We start from the raw sequence: 20250 nt of genomic DNA on the forward strand, positions 1-20250 counted from the left end.
CCTACTCTCTAATTTGTGTGAGGCATCCCCTTTTCTCTCAGACGAATTTATATACTGCGCCAGCCTGAGCTTAGGTACAGAGTATATCTTAACCTAGGGATGATCACAGAAATTAGATGCCACCAATGGGTTACAACTGAATCAGAGGCCATAGGTGTTCTAATCTTGCAGTCGTAGCCCTTCCTTCTTAACTTACTTTGGGTATTCCCGCGTGCATATACAGATTAACAGGTTCGTAAATTTAATGAGTGGTAAGAGTCAGATCACACACATATGAAACTATAAAACACATTTAATTAACTCTTAAGTAATACAAAGCATAAACATAATGTAAGCAATACTAAGTTAAAATCACCTAAGGTTTTACTCACTCTCTTGTTCCTTAAATATATAATTTCTCATTACATAGAATGTTTCCTTCAAATGGTTAAAATACTATATCAGGTGTTCGTTAGGCACAAAACACATCGTTTCCTTTTCGTATTTTTCATATGGGTTAAAACATTGGTTCTTAACAAATTCACGATTCTCGGACAGTCAGTTTAATGAGATTTAAAATGTTCTATAATCTGCTTAATCTTCAAAGTTCAATTTTGATTCTGAAACACAAATTTTCTTCCGTTCACAATCATCCTAATGTTTAAGGGACAAAGAATATGTAAAGTACTTATCTACACTGCACAGGTTTTCGGGGTTTCTTCCATCCTTCTTTCGTAGTGGAAAACTTTGTTGTTCAAGGTCTGCTGCCACGTGGGATTCATGTGTATTCTTCGAGTCAGGCGCTCGTTTCTTCAAGAATTACATCGGTGCACTTTCTTTGACGATGGCCCGCATCTTTATCTGCAGTACTCTGCTGTGATACCTTGCCAGGACTTACGGTAGTCAACTCCGGGAACGTAGTTGACTACCGTAATGGACATCGTTGACCACTGAGGAGCACATGGAGAGAAAATCAGAACAAACAAATGGGGGGATCCAGATCTGTGTTGCTGCATATATTCTCCCTTCCCATATATTCTCCCTCTTTTCGAGTTAGATTTTGCATATTCGGCCTTTCGATTCGTCCCCGACTGGGTGACCTCATCGCACCGCGATACGGGGCTTTCCATTTTCGGGAATGCATGCCTCTAGATATCTTCCATGAACTAGCACCCACAGGTGCTTACAATACTACGGTGGCATTTGAGCGACCTTTGCCTTTCTTAGGCAGTGTACTGACATTCTTGCATGTGTAGTTATAAATCACAAGTAATTATCTTTACACATATTCTTTGATTATTTTACATTTACAATTCTGATTTAGATCTATCAAAACTTATACTAAATATTTCTTTCATCTTAATTCATAAATTCTTCTATGACATGAACTTAATTGCTGAAAAGACAAGTATGCTCTTTTAGTGGGGCATATTCTGTTAGATTCAGGATGGGTGACTTCATTGTAAGTGAGGTTGCCCATTTCAGATTTAACAATAGGAATATATATATATATATATATATATATACATATATATATTCCTATACATACCATATTTACTCAAATATAATTTGCACTTTTTTTTCAAAATTAAAGTTAAAAAATCATTGCCCACCGAGACAATATGCAAGGATTTTTGGAAACACGTTTTTCAGGAAAAAACTAAATTGACATTTATAATTAAATCCTGAATGTTCATTATAAGGGGTGCTTAAGGAGACCTCTGCATAGTCATTAAAGGAATGCAGAGAACCGACCAGGGTTTCTGACCTAATGTCCAATCCTCACCTTCTCGTGGTACACCCTGTTAGGTATCGTCTGGATACTGAATGAACGAGGATGAGCTGGCAATTGGGATTTAGCTGACCAAATTGTATTCTTATTGGCTTAAACCAGAATACAAAATTATGGTACAACATGACAGAATTTCATGCCGGCTGGGGCGTTGCCCGGTTAAACAAGACCCCTCGTATTCACCAGGGAACCAGGGCAAACAGAGAAAAGCCAGCAACTGGAACAAATCTGAAAACACACCCCAACTCAACATCAGAGTTAAAGATCGGTACTATCAACATAAGAAGCCTGAATGACAAAGAAATTGAGCTAGCTGAGGAGCTAGATAAGTACCAGATCTACACAATAGGGGGCGACTAAAACAAAAAAAAAGGAAAAGAAGGCGTAGCATTGTAATCAACAGTAAATACAAGGCTAATCTTCTTGAATGGCAGGCAGTCTCAAGTAGAGCAATGTGGGCAAATAAAAGAATGGGGAATTGGATAATGAGACATATTTGTGCCTATGGTCCCACAGAAAGTTCTACTAGGGTAGAAGTGGAGGAATTTTTTGAGGCTTTAGAGAAAGCAACTGATGTGGTATGCACTTTTAAAACTGTCAAATAAGTCAGTTAGTGCTCTTAGAGAATACAGAGACAAATGTAAGAAAGCTAAACACTGTGTAAAACTAGCTAAACAAAAGTATCGGAAGACTTTGGTAAGAACATAGAAAATAAATATCAAGAAGGTGGCAAGATATTCTGGAGGTTGTTGAAGAAGCTCAAAAATGGAGGTAAGAGTGTTGTAAAAAGGAATTAGAGATGATAAAGGTGATATGAAAAATGGAGGAAAAGATATCCTTAAAGTATGGAGTAATTATTTCAAAAGATTGCTAAATGATCCGATGAAAAACAAAAAGGTGATCCTTGTTGGGGATCTAAATAGTAGAGTAGGAAATGATTGTCAGACATACAAAAATATTCTGGGAAAATTTGGAGAAAAGAGCAGAGTTAATAATAATGGCAAATACTTGTTGGATTTCTGCTCACGACATGGACTGGTTCTTACTAACACCATGTTCCAACATAAAAATGTGCACAAATTCACATGGAGAGAAGAGGTAAGGAATAAGAATAGTCTCAATGACTATGTTATTGTTGATAGTGATGTTTTCTCCCTGGTGTAAGACACCAGAGTGTACAGAGAATTTGAAATTGGAAGTGATCACTATTTAGTCTTGAGTAGGATAAAATTAAATTTCATATTGAAAAGAATGACATGTAAGAAAGTTTTAAAGCGAATAAAGGCATATGACAAGGTGCCAAGAGAGAAGCTATTCAATACGCTGCAGTTATATGGTGTCAATGGGGCATTATATCAAGCAATACTTAGTCTTTATTTGAGTTGTGAGTCAGCAGTTAGAATTGAAGGAAGTACAGGAAGATGGTTTAATGTTAAATCTGGTGTGAGACAAGGATGTACATTATCCCCTCTGTTATTCATTATCTATATGGATCACATTATGAAGGAATGTGGTATTAAACCTGATATCAAAATTGGAGATGTTAATGTCAGCTCTTTGCTTTATGCGGATGATGTTATACTTCTAAATAAATCCGCTACAAGTCTGCAAGATTCTCTGACTAAATTGAATAGCTGTTGTAATAGATATGGTATGAAGGTCAGCAATAAAAAGACAAAGACAATGAAAATAGGCAGAATCATTGAAAATGTCAACTGTGTTGTGAATGGAGAACCTGTGGAACAAGTAAAACATTTCAGCTACTTAGGCACAATTTTTACTGAAGATGGTAAACTAAATATAGAAATAGACAACAGAATCAGCAAAGCTGGTATCGTGGGAAGTCAATTGAATAAATTCATATGGAATAAGAAAGAAATTAGTCGGAACACTAAATTAGCTGTATACAAGACTGTGTTCAAACCAATTTTAACTTATGGATCTGAGAGCTGGGTCAGAAGTAAAACACTTGACCAAAGACTAGAGACCGCAGATATGAGAGTCCTGAGAAAGATTAGAGGTGTGAACAGATGGCATCAATGGCAATATCATATTAAAAATGAGGATATTTGGAAAGAACTTGACATTGTCAGCATCCAGGAATGCGTTAGAAGAGCTAATCTCAGATGGTATGGTCACTTAAATAGAATGGGAGAGGAAAGATTAGCAAAACAAGTGTTCTCTGCCAGGTTGGCAGGAAAACGACCCAGAGGAAGACCAAGATATAGGTGGATTGATACGGTACAAAGTGCCTTAGACGATAGAAATATAAGATCTGATAATGTTGGAGTCTTGACAAGTAACAGACTGATTTGGAGGAAAATTGTAGATAGGAAGTTAGTAATGATGTAATTTTTTCATGTAGTACTGTCATATCCTGTACACCCCTTGAGGGTACATGGCAGGAATTTGATGATGATGATGATGATGATAAAAGTTGAGCAGCTCTCAGATGTCAACTGTAGACTAAAATACACAAAGATTATTGAAGGAAAAATGAAAGAGTTTGAGAACAGGAACCAAATCTTGGAAAATCAGTGTCAACCGTTGACGAAAACCCTGATTGATTTAGCCAGAGAGGCATGTGGTGAAGTTGTCTGCAAGGATAGAAAAATCAAAACTCCATGGTGGACACAGGAAGTTAAAGAGGCAATGAAGGAAAAGAAGAAAGCATACCAAAATTTCCTGGCAAATAAGTCAGCTTGTGCTCTTAGAGAATACAGACAAATGTAAGAAAGCTAAACACTGTGTAAAACTAGCTAAATAAAAGTCATGGGAGGACTTTGGCAAGAACATAGAAAATAAACATCAAAAAGGTGGCAAAATATTCTGGAGGGTGTTGTTGAAGCTTAGAAGTGAAGGAAAGAGTGCTGTAAAAGGAGTCAGTGATGATAAAGGTGACATGAAAACGGGAGAAAAAGATATCCTTGAAGTATAGAGTAATTACTTCGAAAAATTGCATACAGTTCCTGACTGTATGCCCTCAACAGGCATACAGTCAGGAACACATATCCATACTTGAAGTAGAAAAAGCCATGAAAGGCTTGAAAATGTGGAAAGGAAGCAGGAGAAGATGATATTCAACCAGAAATGCTGAAGTATGGTAGTATAAAAGTCTTACAGCTTCTGCACTGCATAGTTCAGAAGGCCTGGACAGAGGGACGAATTCTCGATGATTGGAGTAAAGCTCTCATAGTATTCATATATAAAAAGGGAAATGAAACTGAATGTGAGAATACTGTTCCTGGTAAGATTGATGCAAGTATACTTGAGAAACGGTTGAGAAGAATTATGGAAGAAAAGCTTGGAGAAGAACAAGCTGGATTCAGGCCAAATAGTGGCTGTCAGTATCAGATATTCACTTTACGACAAATAGTTGAGAAATCATGGGAATATAACAAAGATCTGTATTTGAGTTTTGTCGATCTGGAAAAGGCATATGAAAAAGTGCCAAGAAAGAAGCTGTTCAATATGCTACAGTTACATAGTGTCAATGGGGGGCATTATATCAAGCAATACTTAGTCCTTATTTGAGTTGTAAGTCAGCAGTTAAAATTGAAGGAAGTACAGGAAGATGGTTTAATGTTAAATCTGATGTCAGATTTAACATTAAACCGGTTATTCATTATCTATATGGATCACATTATGAAAGAAAGTGGTATTAAAATTGATATCAAAATTGGAGATGTTAATGTCAGCTGTTTGCTTTATGCGGACGATGTTATACTTCTAAATAAATCCGCTACAAATCTGCAAGATACCCTGACTAAATTGAATAACTGTTGTAATAGATTACAATATAGATACTGTAATGTTATTATTATTATTCGTGACACTCCAAGGAGTCAGAAAACTCATCGCAGGCAGGTGCGCGCCGGCCATATGTGCAATGTGTGCGATGCACACAGGTGCCAGGATCGTAAAGGCACCAGAGGAGGAAATATTAAAAGAAAACGTTTTTTTAAAGTGATTTTTTTTATTGAAGGAGGGGGATAGGGGCGCCAACTAAAGTTTTGCACACAGGCGCCGGACACTACTGGCGTGCCCCTGATCGCGGGAGGACACCTACTATACAATTGTTTCCACCACTACATCGAACCTCTACCAATCATCTCCATCAACGTCATCTACCGCCCACCACCACCACAACTAGTATTTTTTTGTCTGTAAATGGCGTGTGCTCTGAATGTGAATGTTGTAATGAAAATAGGCAGAATCGAAAATGTCAACTGTGTTGTGAACAGAGAACCTGTGGAATAAGCAAAACATTTCAGTTACTTAGGCACAATTTTTAGTGAAGATGGCAAATTAAATATGGAAATAAACAACAGAATCAACAAGGCTGGTATGATAGGAAGTCAACTGAATAAATTTATATGGAATAAGAGAGAAATTAGCCAAAACACTAAATTAGCTGTATACAAGGCAGTGTACAAACCAAGTTTAACTTATGGATCTGATAGCTGAGTTACAAGTAAAACACCTGACCAAAGACTATAGACTGCAGATATGAGAGTCCTGAGAAAGATCTGATAATATAAGATCTGATAATGTTGGAGTCTTGACAAGTAACAGACTGATTTGGAGGAAAACTGTAGATAGGAAGTTAGTAATGATGTAAATTTTTCATGTAGTACTATCATATCCTGTACACCCCTTGAGGGTACATGGCAGGAATTTGATGATGATATAATTTCTTGGTATCTTGAATTAATTTTAACATCTTTCTGTTTATAATCAACAAAAAAATGAATTGCCAAGTGAGCACACCTATTGATAAATTGATCGTAGTCAACTTGTCTTCACAGGCAATCTCTCATGCTGATAAAGATTCTTTTATCGAAACACCTTAATTGTGCTATAGCACCATACATAGTGAAGAATTTATGGAGACACAAACAGAAGTGCCTTATAATTATAACATTTAACATTTCAACATCTATATGAAGATCGTCAGTAAAACATACATATGCACAGAGCCCAAGCTACATGACACTACACAAAAGTAAGATAATATAAAGATGCTAAGAAATTATATTCTTGGTTTAATCCTTTATTCAAGTGTAAGAAACAAAGGTTGTGAGTGAAGTAACTTCACAACTGGGTAACTTGCATATAAAGGTTAATGACTTCACATCAACTGCCTTAGTATCCCATAATGCAAAGCACATATGTATAATGCTATGCATTGTGGGATGGGTCACTACTCAGACTGGTTTCAATCTTTATTGAGGTCTCATCAGTGGGAGTCAGACCCAGAAGTGATACCAAGGTTGAATAGAGAAGTCATATTTCCATATACAAGTAGCTAAAAGGTGTCACACCTTACCACTAAAATACTCTAGATTAGAATAAACGTTGAAAGTTTTTCCACTTGGTTATACTATAAATTAAAGATGACAAGAATACTAAGTCAAGTAATGTGAAGTCATTAATCTCTATATACGAGTTGCACAATCGCGAAGTTACTTCACATGCAAATTTTGTTTGTTTATGCTTGGATAAAGGATTAAACCAAGAATATCATTTCTTGGCATATTTAATTTAGAGCATAACCAAGTGGAAAAACTTTCAACAACAAAAGTATGATAAATCTAAATGTTCTGCTAATCGTTTACCCTAGCCTGACCTCTAGTGAAAACATCATAAAATAATAATAATTATTATTATTATTACGTGACACCTCCAGGGAGTTCACAACTCCACCACTCAAATCCACCAACTATAACGAACCACAACTACCTTCACATCATCTACACCAATGCCACCTACCACAGACCACCACCACTAGTATTTTCACAGACAATCACATTCAAGCCCTGGCTGGATTTGAACCCACAGCCTTTTAGCTGGAGAGCATATAAGCTAACCACTCAGTCAACCAGGCCAGAAATATGTATATATTTCAGTTCATATCAATGGTCAGACTGTGATCTCTGCTTGACTACATTTCAATTTATTTATTTATTATTTTATTTTTATTATTATTATCATTACTTGACACTTCCAGGAAGTCGGAGTCCAAAGACTCATCAAGGGAGGGAAAACAGCATCACCTACAGAAAATCGCATCACTACACCAACTACTGCCCACCATAACTACTAGTATTTTCATAGACAATCACAAACATCTATTCTTCTCAATAGTAATCCTATCGGGAGGTAATTTATTCCTACGTGCTCCACTGCACACAATGCATATATTACATGTAGCTTACAAGTACTGATTAACATTTACATTTTTGTATCAATATTCATATTTACATTTTACATCTATATGCACATATTCAGACCTTCACATCCATATTTATGTTTATACACACACACACACACACACACATATATTTAAACTACATAATGTCAGTAATTTAGTAATTTAGTACTGACATTACTAACATAATGTTAGTAATGTCAGTAATTTATGTTACATTACAACGGCTGGAAGTTGATCTTATTGGAAAAATTAATTAATCATCATCAAAAATCATCAGCTAATGCCTTTTATTCCCGTATATAGGGAGTAGGCGAGGCCGTTTAGCTCTAACTTTTGGAGACAGTGGGCAGTTCAATCTCCACTGGTACCCAATCAGAGATAGTTAACCCAAGGCTATCACTAATTAAGTGGTACGCAGAGAAGAGAGACAGCTCAACAAGTGCCGCCATCTCGTGGTCTCTAACACTCGTATTTAATTTCTGAAATAATGTGGGTTCTACAGTCGATTTTCTTGAGTTTACGGGACGAAAAACCCCACTTGGCTGCCAGAGATCGACTAACTCGGGAACCAGTTGAAAAAAGGCTTAGAAAAATTTCTTCTAGTCGCCAACTAGATTCAAAACCAAGAAGCCTTCCTTTGTGCAGTCAAGTGCAGTGGTGTGCAAATACCACATCCACTGAGCTACACAGGCTCTCTAAAAGTATGTCAGGAGTGGGATTAATTAATTCTGAGTAATACTTTTGGATTTGTCTCTGTTTGGACACTGGCTACTTGTCTCCAGAAATGATGATGTGTTGTATTAGGGGAATCTGGATGGATTCCAGTAGCTGACAGTCAAAGTATGTGATCAACAGTCTGTTGAAAGTGAGGGCACAAATGCATGATGGGGATTCCAGGATACGGAATCTGTGTAAGTAGTGTCTTAATTTCCCATGTTCAAACCTGGAAAGCTGGTGTGTTTTTTCAGTCAGAATCTATTTCTGATACTTAGAAGAATTCTTTTGTTGTTGATCCGTTTTTTTGATGTATTTCATTCTTCTTCCCACAAGTTTAGGCTTATTTCTTCTGCAAGTGTTTTTATAACAGATGTTGAGTACTTTTGGTAACTTGTTTCTTGCCATTTTTATAGCTGCTTCTTTAGCCAACTGATCTGCTCTCTCGTTTCCTGCTACCCCAGTATGTGCCTTCACCCAGCAGAACTTGATTTCCCATCCCTCCAGAGTGAGATTCCAAACCAGATTTCTTGTCTGTTCTATTAAAGCTATATGGTTGTTCTGTTTTTTTATGCCATCTATAGTGCTTCTGCTGTCACTGCAATTGTTGCTGTCTTTTGATGAGAGGTGTAGAGTTTAATTCTCAGAGATATGTAAGTGAATGCATTATAGCAGTTCATAGTTCTGCTTAGTTGTTGGAACAGAGAGGATGCAGTCTAGAACAGGGCTCCTGTATAAGGGACTGTCTGTTATATGCAATGAAAGAACAACAGACGTTACCTCCGGTTTTGAATCCATCAGTGTATATATGGAAATCGTCACTTCCAGAGCTTTCCTTTTCCTTAATACATTTTCTTTGCTGGGTGAGGCCACCTACCGTAGTGAAGCGGACACTCATAGCTATTTGGATCAATGTTGGAATTTCTGTTATATCTTCCGGAAGTGACTTCATATATAAGAGAGATTCTTCATTTTCAGATATGTTAGACCAGCAATATCTAGCGCAAGCTGCCTCAAAAGATACTGTTCTGTTAATTATTTGCATGGCTATAAGGCATTGAACTCTGTTTAGCTTTTGTTGGTTTTTCTTTGATTTTAGTGCATGTTTCCAGGCAGGTACAGCATATATTGCTTTCAGTGTTTATTGGCCTAATCCCCTTGTCAACTTAGCTAGAAGGTTTACAATTTGTAAGCTTTTTTTCACGACATATGAGATGTGCTTGCTGAAGGCAATTTTATATTACTCATAGATATTTTAGCTCACTGGCTACCTTGAGAGAGAGAGTGTAATAAAACAAATTTTTGTGTACTCATTAAAGATGCATATTGCAATTTGAAGTTGAAGGAAGAATTATTAGTTGGTGAGAGTTCAGAGTCACTTTTTCCAGAATTTTAGACAATCATTACAATTAAGACTGGGCTAATTATGAAGCATTTCATAAGCTTCCTTGAAGAGTTTCAAACTGGAAAGAACTTTGTGTTGACCCACAGTATCCTGTGGCTAATGGAAACTGACATATTCCATATTTTATGATCATCAGATTTCACAAAGTTCTGATCATAAAGAGTACTAATATACTATAGATTAATAACTTTCATGGATAGTATTCACATACAAAAAAGCCATGATATTTCTTTGTTTGGACAAGAAAGTTGAGCATAATAAATATTGTAAATGAATTAACCCCCCAACTGGCCATGACGTCTACAGACATCCAGCTAAATCTGGATACGATTCTGTAACACCCATTGAATAACATGGATAAGTGCAATTTGGTCTCACTATTTCATTCACCTTGGCCGGTAGGGAAATTAAAATAGTTTTTATAGAATTTCAGTAGGATTTGTAAGATGCATACTTGATTTGATTATTCAAATCAAGTATGCAGACGAAATATTACCTCCTGTATGGATCACTGATGTGCTTGCTTGAATTACATTTTCAACCAGATTTATCTTTTTAAACTGCAACAATTTTAAATAGTAATTACCTGTAATTATTCATTACTTTTGGTGGTTCAGCAATAATTCCAGCATATAAAGAAGACATGGGACTCCAAGACTCATCTCGGTAATGAGCTAGACATAAGCAGATAGAATAAAATTGGTAATGTTAATTTTAATAGAAATAAAGGATAACAAAAAGTTTTTCATTAAACTATTCAGCAAAACTGCATAGAATTAAAATATACAAAAATAACTGAAATAACAACTGGAAAACCAGCACAGGTTATATCCATTTTAAGTATGGATTACTAACTAATATCTCTCTTTATAACTAGTTCCTTAACATCTATTATTACATAATAGATGTTAAGGAAAATGTTACCTGTAATTCAATGTAATATATGTAATATAACATATATTACATTGAATAACAACCCAAACTTATAATGTTATATGTCAGTATTTATAGGATAATTCAATAACGTTTCTTGTAACCGTTATCCTAACAAGACAATAATTAGTGTAAAAACAAGTTGGGACAACAGAAACTCAAAGATATTCTGTCAAGAAAGAAGTAGATATCAGCCTTCTCATGCAATTGAGAAGGCCGATATCTACTTCTAGATATCAGCCTTCACAACACACACACACACACACACACACACACATATATATATATATGAGTTTGAAGCTAACGGTTCTCTTCTTTTTTTCCTCAGAAAAACTTAAAATCTCGATATATATATATATATATATATATAATATTGCTACCAAATATTTTTAAGCTAAGCAGTTTCGTGGTAATATTAACATATTAAACATATATGAATATTAAAGATCTCAAGAACTGAACAAAATGGCAAATACCTGTTGGATTTCTGCTCAGGACATGGACTGGTTATTACTAACACCATGTTCCAACATAAAAATGTGCACAAATTCACATGGAGAGATTCTCATTGACTATGTTATTGTTGATTGTGATGTTTTCTCCCTGGACAACCAGAGTGTACAGAGGATTTGAAATTGGAAGTGATCACTATTTAGTCTTGAGCAGGATAAAACTGAATTTCATATTGAAAAGAATGACATGTAAGAAAGTTTTAAAGCGAATAAAAGTTGAGTAGCTCTCAGATGTCAACTGTAGACTAAAATACACAAAGATTATTGAAGGAAAAATGAAAGAGTTTGAGAACAGGAACCAAACCTTGGAGATTCAGTAGCAAACTCTGAAGAAAACCCTGATTGATTCAGCTAGAGAGGCATGTGGTGAAATTGTCTGCAAGGATAGAAAAATTAGAACTCCATGGTGGACACAGGAAGTTAAAGAGGCAGTGAATGAAAAGAAAGCATATCGCAAGTTCCTGGTGAATAAGTCTGCTTGTGCTCTTAGAGAATACAGAGACAAATGTAAGAAAGCTAAACAAAAGTCATGGGAGGACTTTGGCAAGAATATAGAAAATAAATATCAAGAAGGTGGCAAAATATTCTGAGGGTTGTTGAAGATGCTTAGGAATGGAGGAAAGAGAGCTATAAAAGGAGTTAGAGATGATAAAAGTGAAATGAAAACAGGAGAAAAAGATATCCTTGAAGTACAGCGTAATTACATTGACACTTTGCTAAATGAAACAAGCAGTGATGACAGCACAGTGATAAAAAACACTGACCAGGCATGCAGTCAGGAATACCAATCCATAGTTGAAGTAGAAAAAGCCATCAAAAGGCTTGAAATGTGGAAAGGCAGCAGGAGTAGATGATATTCGACCAGAAATGCTGAAGTATGGTGGTATAGAAGTCTTACAGTGGCTGCACTGCATAGTTCAGAAAGCCTGGAAAGAGGGACGAATTCCCGATGACTGGAGTAGAGCTCTCATAGTACCTATATATAAAAAGGGAAATAAAACTGAATGTGAGAATTACAGAGGTATATCCCTATTTAGTGTTCCTGATAAGATATATGCAAGTATACTTGAGAAACGGTTGAGAAGAATTGTGGAAGAAAAGCTTGGTGAAGAACAAGCTGGATTCAGGTCAAATAGAGGCTGTCAGGATCAGATCTTCACCTTACGACAAATAGTCGAGAAAGCATGGGAATATAACAAAGATCTGTATTTAAGTTTTGTCGATTTAGAAAAGGCATATGAGAAGGTGCCAAGAGAGAAGCTATTCAATACGCTACAGTTATATGGTGTCAATGGGGCATTATATCAAGCAATACTTATCTTTATTTGAGTTGTAAGTCAGCAGTTAGAATTGAAGGAAGTACAGGAAGATGATTTAATGTTAAATCTGGTGTGAGACAGGGATGTATATTATCCCCTCTGTTATTCATTATCTATATGGATCACATTATGAAGGAAAGTGGTATTAAACAGGATATCAAAATTGGAGATGTTAATGTCAGCTCTTTGCTTTATGCGGACGATTTTATACTTCTAAATAAATCTGCTACAAGTTTGCAAGATTTTCTGACTAAATTGAATAACTGTTGTAATAGATATGGTCTGAAGGTCAGCAATAAAAAGACAAAGACAATGAAAATAGGCAGAATCATTGAAAATGTCAACTGTGTTGTGAATGGAGAACCTGTGGAACAAGTAAAACATTTCAGCTACTTAGGCACGATTTTTAGTGAAGATGGTAAATTGAATATGGAAATAGACAACAGAATCAACAAAGCTGGTATGGTAGGAAGTCAATTGAATAAATTCATATGGAATAAGAGAGAAATTAGTCGGAACACTAAATTAGCTGTATACAAGACAGTGTTCAAACCAGTTTTAACTTATGGATCTGAGAGCTGGGTCAGAAGTAAAACACTTGACCAAAGACTAGAGACCACAGATATGAGAGTCCTGAGAAAGATTATAGGCGTGAACAGATGGCATCAATGGCAATATCATATTAAAAATGAGGATATTAGGAAAGAACTTGACATTGTCAGTATCCAGGAATGCATTAGCAGAGCTAATCTCAGGTGGTATGGTCATTTAAACAGAATGGGCGAGGAAAGATTGGCAAAACAAGTGTTCTCTGCCAGGTTGGCAGAAAAACTCAGAGGAAGACCAAGATATAGGTGGATTGATACGGTACAAAGTGCCTTAGAGGACAGAAATATAAGATCTGATAATATTGGAGTCTTGACAAGTAACAGACTGATTTGGAGGAAAATTGTAGATAGGAAGTTAGTAATGATGTAAATTTTTCATGTAGTACTATCGTATCCTGTACACCCCTTGAGGGTACACGGCAGGAATTTGATGATGATGAGAACTGAACAACTATATATCAGAACTGAGCTAGAACAGAATAAGACCAAAACAAAAAAAGGAAATGGAGGGAACTTTGGCAGGCGGAATGCAAGATCACTGTCAGGAAGAGAAGAAAAATTAATTGAAGAACTTGAAAATCATCCATCTATTTCTCATCTGTCCAAGACAGGTTGAGTCTGCTGATTAGAGGCTTAAGCCAGTTTAATACAGCTGGATAGCCATTCCTCTACTGCATCCCTCTAGGGCAGGGGTCGCCAAACTTTTTTGACCATCGACCCCTTCAAGAGTTTCTTGACTTTTTATCGACCCCTTTTATTTTAATATTACGTAATATGTAAGTTGATGAATTTTAGAACATTAACGCTCACTTGTATGTTAATGCGCAAAAATGAGACCGGGATCGAATATGTGTAAGTATAAGTAAATAAGCAACTGCACACGTGTTGCAATATCGCTCCTGCCATGCCAGCTGGTTGGGAACCACCAACATCCGTTTATTGGTGAATACATCATTTTGGCCTACTTGATTGGCTTCCATAACTATTTTCATGACCTTGCTCCAGCTTATAGGTCCTATTCATGTCACTGTTCCCACAATTCACTCTTAATTGCATTGTCATTCAGGATGGAGGTAATCCAAGTTAATTGAATTAAATATTACCTGTACAATGATGTCTTATATTTTTCTATCGACCCCTGAGCCCGAATCGACCCTTAACAATGTTAGGGGTCAATTCGGGACAGGGGTCAACCACTTTGGCAACCACTGCTCTAGGGTAAGTATTTTATATCTGTAGAAATGTGTGTTCATGGAACCAATTTACCTGTTCTGAGAAACCAGAGTTTCTGGGAGAAAACCTTCCAGCTCCATTCAAAACTGGCTAACTCAGAATTTGATTAAAAAAGGTCTGATAACGGTTTTTTCACATCATAGACATTATCAGAGACAAAAGAAATTACAAAGACAAAGAAATAAAGCAAATTAGCAACTACATATTATTATTATTATGTTACACCTCCAGGGAGTCCAAAGACTCATTGAGGGAGTGTCTTTGGAGAGTGTGGCATTGAATGATTGTCCCCCTTCTGACTACTAACCGCGCTCAAACTTACTTAATTATTTGCGAGCCATTAGTACTAGAGGCTCTGCCAATCGACCAACCTTTGCTAGTGGAGTAGAAAAACATGTAGTTGCCAATTTGCTTTATTTCTTTGTCTTTGTAATTTCTTTTGATCCTCACACCATGGATGGGAATCGAACCCAGGTCTTTCCGACCAAAGGGCTTCATCTATACCGACTGAGCTACAGAGACTGTTGCTTCTATCACACAACCATTTATCAATATTCATCTAGCATATGAAAGATGAAATATAAAAAGATAAATAAATAATAATAATTTGTCATTAATTGTTCATTTAAAATTATCAGAACTGTGCTAAAATAACTTTTCTGATGTTGAACAGTTATGAAAAAAAAATGCTTATTTATTAATTTCTTACCAACAATTCGTGATCCCACTGGCAGTATAACTTCAGGTGGCTTTGAATATGCAAGATGCTTCGGTGAATACATACGGGAAGGTAGCATCCTGTTGCCATCAAATTTTACTTTTAATACTTTTCCTCCTGGTGCGTTAGGTCTAAAATCTGTTATTCTTGCTCTGTACCAAACAGAAATTGGATTTGATCCTTTCATTGCTAGGACTTTCATTCCTGTTTTCAGTTCCCTAGAAAGCATAATTGAAGTACTAGTCTTTTAATAAATGAGTAAAAAAAAAAATATCAATTAAAGCCAGACTAAAATTCATACTTTATTTATTTTTTTTTTTTTTGAGTAGCATGCCTCATACTCTCTAGCGAAAAATTAATAATGATTATTTTGCTGGTATTAAATTTGTTCTGAATAATTATTATAAAAAATACTTACTCCCTTTTAACACGACCTAAACCTGGAAGATTTGGTCTCTGCAATGCAACTTGACCAACGTGGATTACCTCTCCTCCAGTATCTCCAGCAGAAGGTAATTTAACCTGAAAAACAGAAGACAATATATACAAGACAATAACAATCAAAAAAGTTATTTAGACTACCAACACTATTAGCTGCTCTTTTACAAACATGTACAGTTACATTTCACTATACAACAGTGTAGTCATGAAAAGCAAGAAGTATCAAATCTGCATATAGTCAACTCTCACCCTAGAAATCTCAAGGCATGAAGGGGGGGGGGGGGAATTATAGTGGAAACTTTGCTATACTGAATTTCCTTTAGCATAGCACTGCTGCTATGGAACTTTTTTTATATCAGTAGTTTATTATAGTGAATGAATTCACTATAATAGTGTTGCTAAAATAAAAACTGACTACTATCTGACCACAGATCCAAGACCCTAGTCTGGCAACTTGCCAAGAAGAGTCAATTCATGTTAAAAGGGAAAAAGAAATAAGCTGATGTACGAATTAGTCACCAACTTGCAAAATCACATGCTTTATACGTAAAATATTCCAACTGTTATACAAGCAAAATAGTTACCAGTTTAAGAACTACAATGTTCGTAAAAGAAAGGTTAATTTTCTGACATGTAATAATAAACAACTCATCCCACAAGACTGATTGATTACCCTATTATTGGAATGGATTCTCGTTTATCTGACATGCACAGAAGTGTCTCGTATCTGTGGATGTACAGTAGCAAAGTAATTTTTTCCATAATTAATGACAGATATAGTGGAATGCACTGATTTAATACATCATATGCATACAATTCAAATATACTGTAACCCAAGAGTGCTTCCACTTTCTATCTAATGATACCACCCAATCAAATTTAATTTTATGAAATATTTTTATATCTTTTTAACATAAGAATGCTGTTCTGTTTGCTATATAAAAAGGTTTCACAACTAGAAAATTAAACAAATTACTTGATAAAGTCATTTAAACCAACATTAAGTCTCTTATCATGAACTACCATTTAGAACTGACAGCCACTCCAAGTCCACAGAAAATGGGACAGACTCCCTATCCAACAGTTCCTAAGAAATATCTTCTACTGGAAAGGTTAATTTGACAAAGAAAGGACCATGGCCAAGATTAGCTATATAATAAAAAGCGTTGGCAGAGCTGTGTGAGGAGAAGGGAACAGAGTTTGCAAATATGTGGGAAGCATTTCAGGAAAAATAGAAATCTACAAAAGTGACGGGTTGCATAGCTAGTTGCAAATCATCAACATCAAATTCCTGATATTTACTTTCAGGGGGTGTACAGGAAAATTATGATAGTATAGTTCTCCCACAGTTTGTAGATCTCTGTTTGGCAAATTGCCAAGAGACTACTGCTGCAAGAAGGAACAATGAGTGATGTGAGCAGACGAAGTAAGAGGTGAATCAAAAGATCAGGGAAGAGAGAGGAATTGGTGAGACTTTAGTGATTGTAAATGAGAATAGCAGTACTGTGAGTAATAATGACAAAATAAGAATTGAAGATGGATAGGGAAACAGGGGGAATCAGAGTGGACAGGGAGATATGGTATGAGGACAGTGGAGGTTGGACGTAGTGAATGTGTATGATCAATATGGGAATGGGATGGTCTAGGATATACAGGGTGTAGTTGAGTCCGAAGAGATGGCTGGGGTAAGTGATCAAATCATCAACATCAAATTCCTGATATTTACTTTCAGGGGTGTACAGGAAAATTATGATAGTATAGTTCTCCCACAGTTTGTAGATCTCTGTTTGGCAAGTTGCCAAGAATAGTCGATTCATGATTAAGGGGAGAAAGAAATGAAGGACGTACGAATCAGTCGCCAACACGCGAAATCACGTGCTTTATAGATAAAATTTCCCAACTGTTATACAAGCAAAATAGTTACCAGTTTAAAAACTAAAATGATCATAAAAGAGAAGCTAATTTTCCGACGTGTAATAATAAACAACTCATCCCAGAAGACGGATTGACTACCCTATTATCGGAATGGATTCTCCTTTTTGTGACATGCGCAGAAGTGTCGAAGGGTCTTGAATCTGTGGGCATACCATACTACATGAAAAAATTACACAATTACTAACTTCAGATCAATAATTTGCCTCCAAATTAATCTGTTATCTGTCAAGAAATATGGGATCTGATAGTATTACCAATACTATCAGATCCTATATTTCTGTCTTTTAAGCCACTTTTTGCTGTATCAATCCATCTACATCTTGGTCTTCCTCTGAGTCTTTTTCCTGCCAACCTGGCAAAGAAGAATACTTGTTTTGCTAATCTTTCCTCTCCCATTCTGTTTAATTGACAATTCCACCTGAGATTAGCTCTACTAACACATTCCTGAATGAATGTGAACAATGGCGAGTTCTTTCTTAATATCTTCATTTTAATGTGATACAGCCATTGTTGCCATCTGTTCACTCAGGTCTCCAAGTCTTTGATCAAATGTTTTATTTCTTACCCAGCTGTGAAATTTTGACTAATTTCTTTCTTATTCCATATAAATTTATTTAGCTGACTTCCCACCATACCAGCTTTACTAATTTTGTTGTCTATTTCCATATTTAATTTTCCATATTCACTAAAAACTGTGTGCCTAAATAGCTGAAATGTTTTACTTGTTCTATAGGTTCTCCATTCATTATTATTATTACGGGCGACTGCAAGGAGTCCTTAGACTCATCGAGGGTGGCCCTAAACATCATGTCCATCACAACTATTCGACATTCACACAGTGTCTATCATACCTTGCCTTGAACTCGCTCACTGTCATAGCACCCACAACAGACTCTGGCAGCTTATTCCATTCATTCACCACTCTAAAAGTAAAAAACGCATCTCTAACACCCTTACTAACCACACTCTTGCCCAGCTTTCATGGATGTGCCCTAGTCCTCCCACCACCAGTCCTATTCTCAAAAATATCCTCTGAATTAATCCTACAGAAACCCTTCAGCAATTTGAATGTCTCAATCATATCTCCCCTTTTCCACCTATCGACCAATTTCTGCAACCCACAAATCTTCAACCTGTTTTCATAAGGTTCATTCCATAGACCTGCTATCATCTTGGTCACTCGCCTCTGGATCCTCTCAACCTCCTCCCCATCAAGAAGAAACCTAGGTGACCAGATCTCTGCACAGTAATCAAGATGGAGTCTTATCAAGGCTCAATACATAGGAACAATAACTTGCTTATCTCTGCTCATCAAAGTATTCTTCAGTATCCAAGTGATTTGATGAGCTGATTTAGCCACTTTTGCAAGGTGCCCCCTAAACTTCAACTCCCTATCCACCAACACTCCCAAGTCCCTGGCTTCATCAATCTCCTGGAGTACAGTTCCACCAATGTGATATACTGCTGCTAATCTTTTCACCCCAAAATGCATAACCTTACATTTTGCCACATTAAATTGACATTCATTCTCCTTAGCTGCCCAGACCTTCAATCTATCCAAATCATCCTGCAAAATTTTGACATCTGCATTCACTATTGCCCTACCCAACTTAGCATCATCAGCGATCAAATGAACCATTCCTCTCAAATCCGTCCCTATATCGTTAATGAACAAATTAAACAGCAGTGTTCCAAGAACAGAACCCTGCGGCACACCACTAGTCACAGGCCGTCTTTCGGACTCTACTCCTGAGTAAACTACTCTCTGGTATCTCTCCATCAACCAACCTCTTATCCATCTCACCAACCCTATATCCATTCCCATATGTTACAGTTTACGGATTAAACTTCCATGTGGTATCTTGTCAAAGGCCTTAGCCAGGTCCAGCAGTATCACCTGTAAACCCATTACCCTTATCCAGTTCAGCCGTCACTGTGTTATAAAACCTGAACAAGTTACTGAGGCATAATCTATCCTTCACAAAACCATGTTGTCCCCCATACAATATCTCATTTTCATCAATCCATTCTTGTATTTTACTACTTTCTTGACTACTTTCTCAAAGACCTTGACAACGATTCCTGATATGCTGATCAGTCGGTAATTTGTAACAGTAGTCTTGGATCCTCCTTTATGCAGTGGAATTATTTTCCCGTCTTTCCACCCCTTCGGGACTAAACCAGACCCGAGACTCAGATTAAACAATAAGGTCCAGGGCACTGACAATTCTTTAGTCGCTTCACGTAAGACCCATGCTGATATACCATCCAATCCCACAGATGTATTCACATTAAGGTTCTATAATAGACTATACACCTCCACTTCATTCACCACAATTCCCATATAAACTAATGGTACCTTCATTCCTTCCACGTCACCACCTGGATGATATACTCTTGCAAAGTGCTTGCTCAGTAATTCCACTATATCGACTGATCAGTGACCT

General features: G+C 36.5%; 1 protein-coding gene across 1 annotated transcript in view; it reads right to left on the reverse strand.

Annotated features, from left to right (window-relative positions):
* Positions 1-20250, reverse strand: part of egg (SET domain bifurcated histone lysine methyltransferase eggless) — a 625200-nt gene that overhangs the window by 384804 nt on the left and 220146 nt on the right. Inside the window, exons 6-8 of the mRNA XM_090414562.1 lie at positions 15846-15949; positions 15419-15645; positions 10691-10778 (exon numbers count right to left, since the gene is read on the reverse strand). Of these exons, the coding sequence (XP_090270688.1) occupies positions 10691-10778; positions 15419-15645; positions 15846-15949 (419 nt within the window). The remainder of the gene's footprint in view (positions 1-10690; positions 10779-15418; positions 15646-15845; positions 15950-20250) is intronic.

The sequence above is a fragment of the Typopeltis vanoorti genome, chromosome 25, assembly GCF_054136105.1.
Source record: "Typopeltis vanoorti isolate ZY-2024b chromosome 25, IOZ_Tvanoo_1.0, whole genome shotgun sequence".
In the NCBI taxonomy this organism is placed as follows: domain Eukaryota; kingdom Metazoa; phylum Arthropoda; class Arachnida; order Uropygi; family Thelyphonidae; genus Typopeltis; species Typopeltis vanoorti.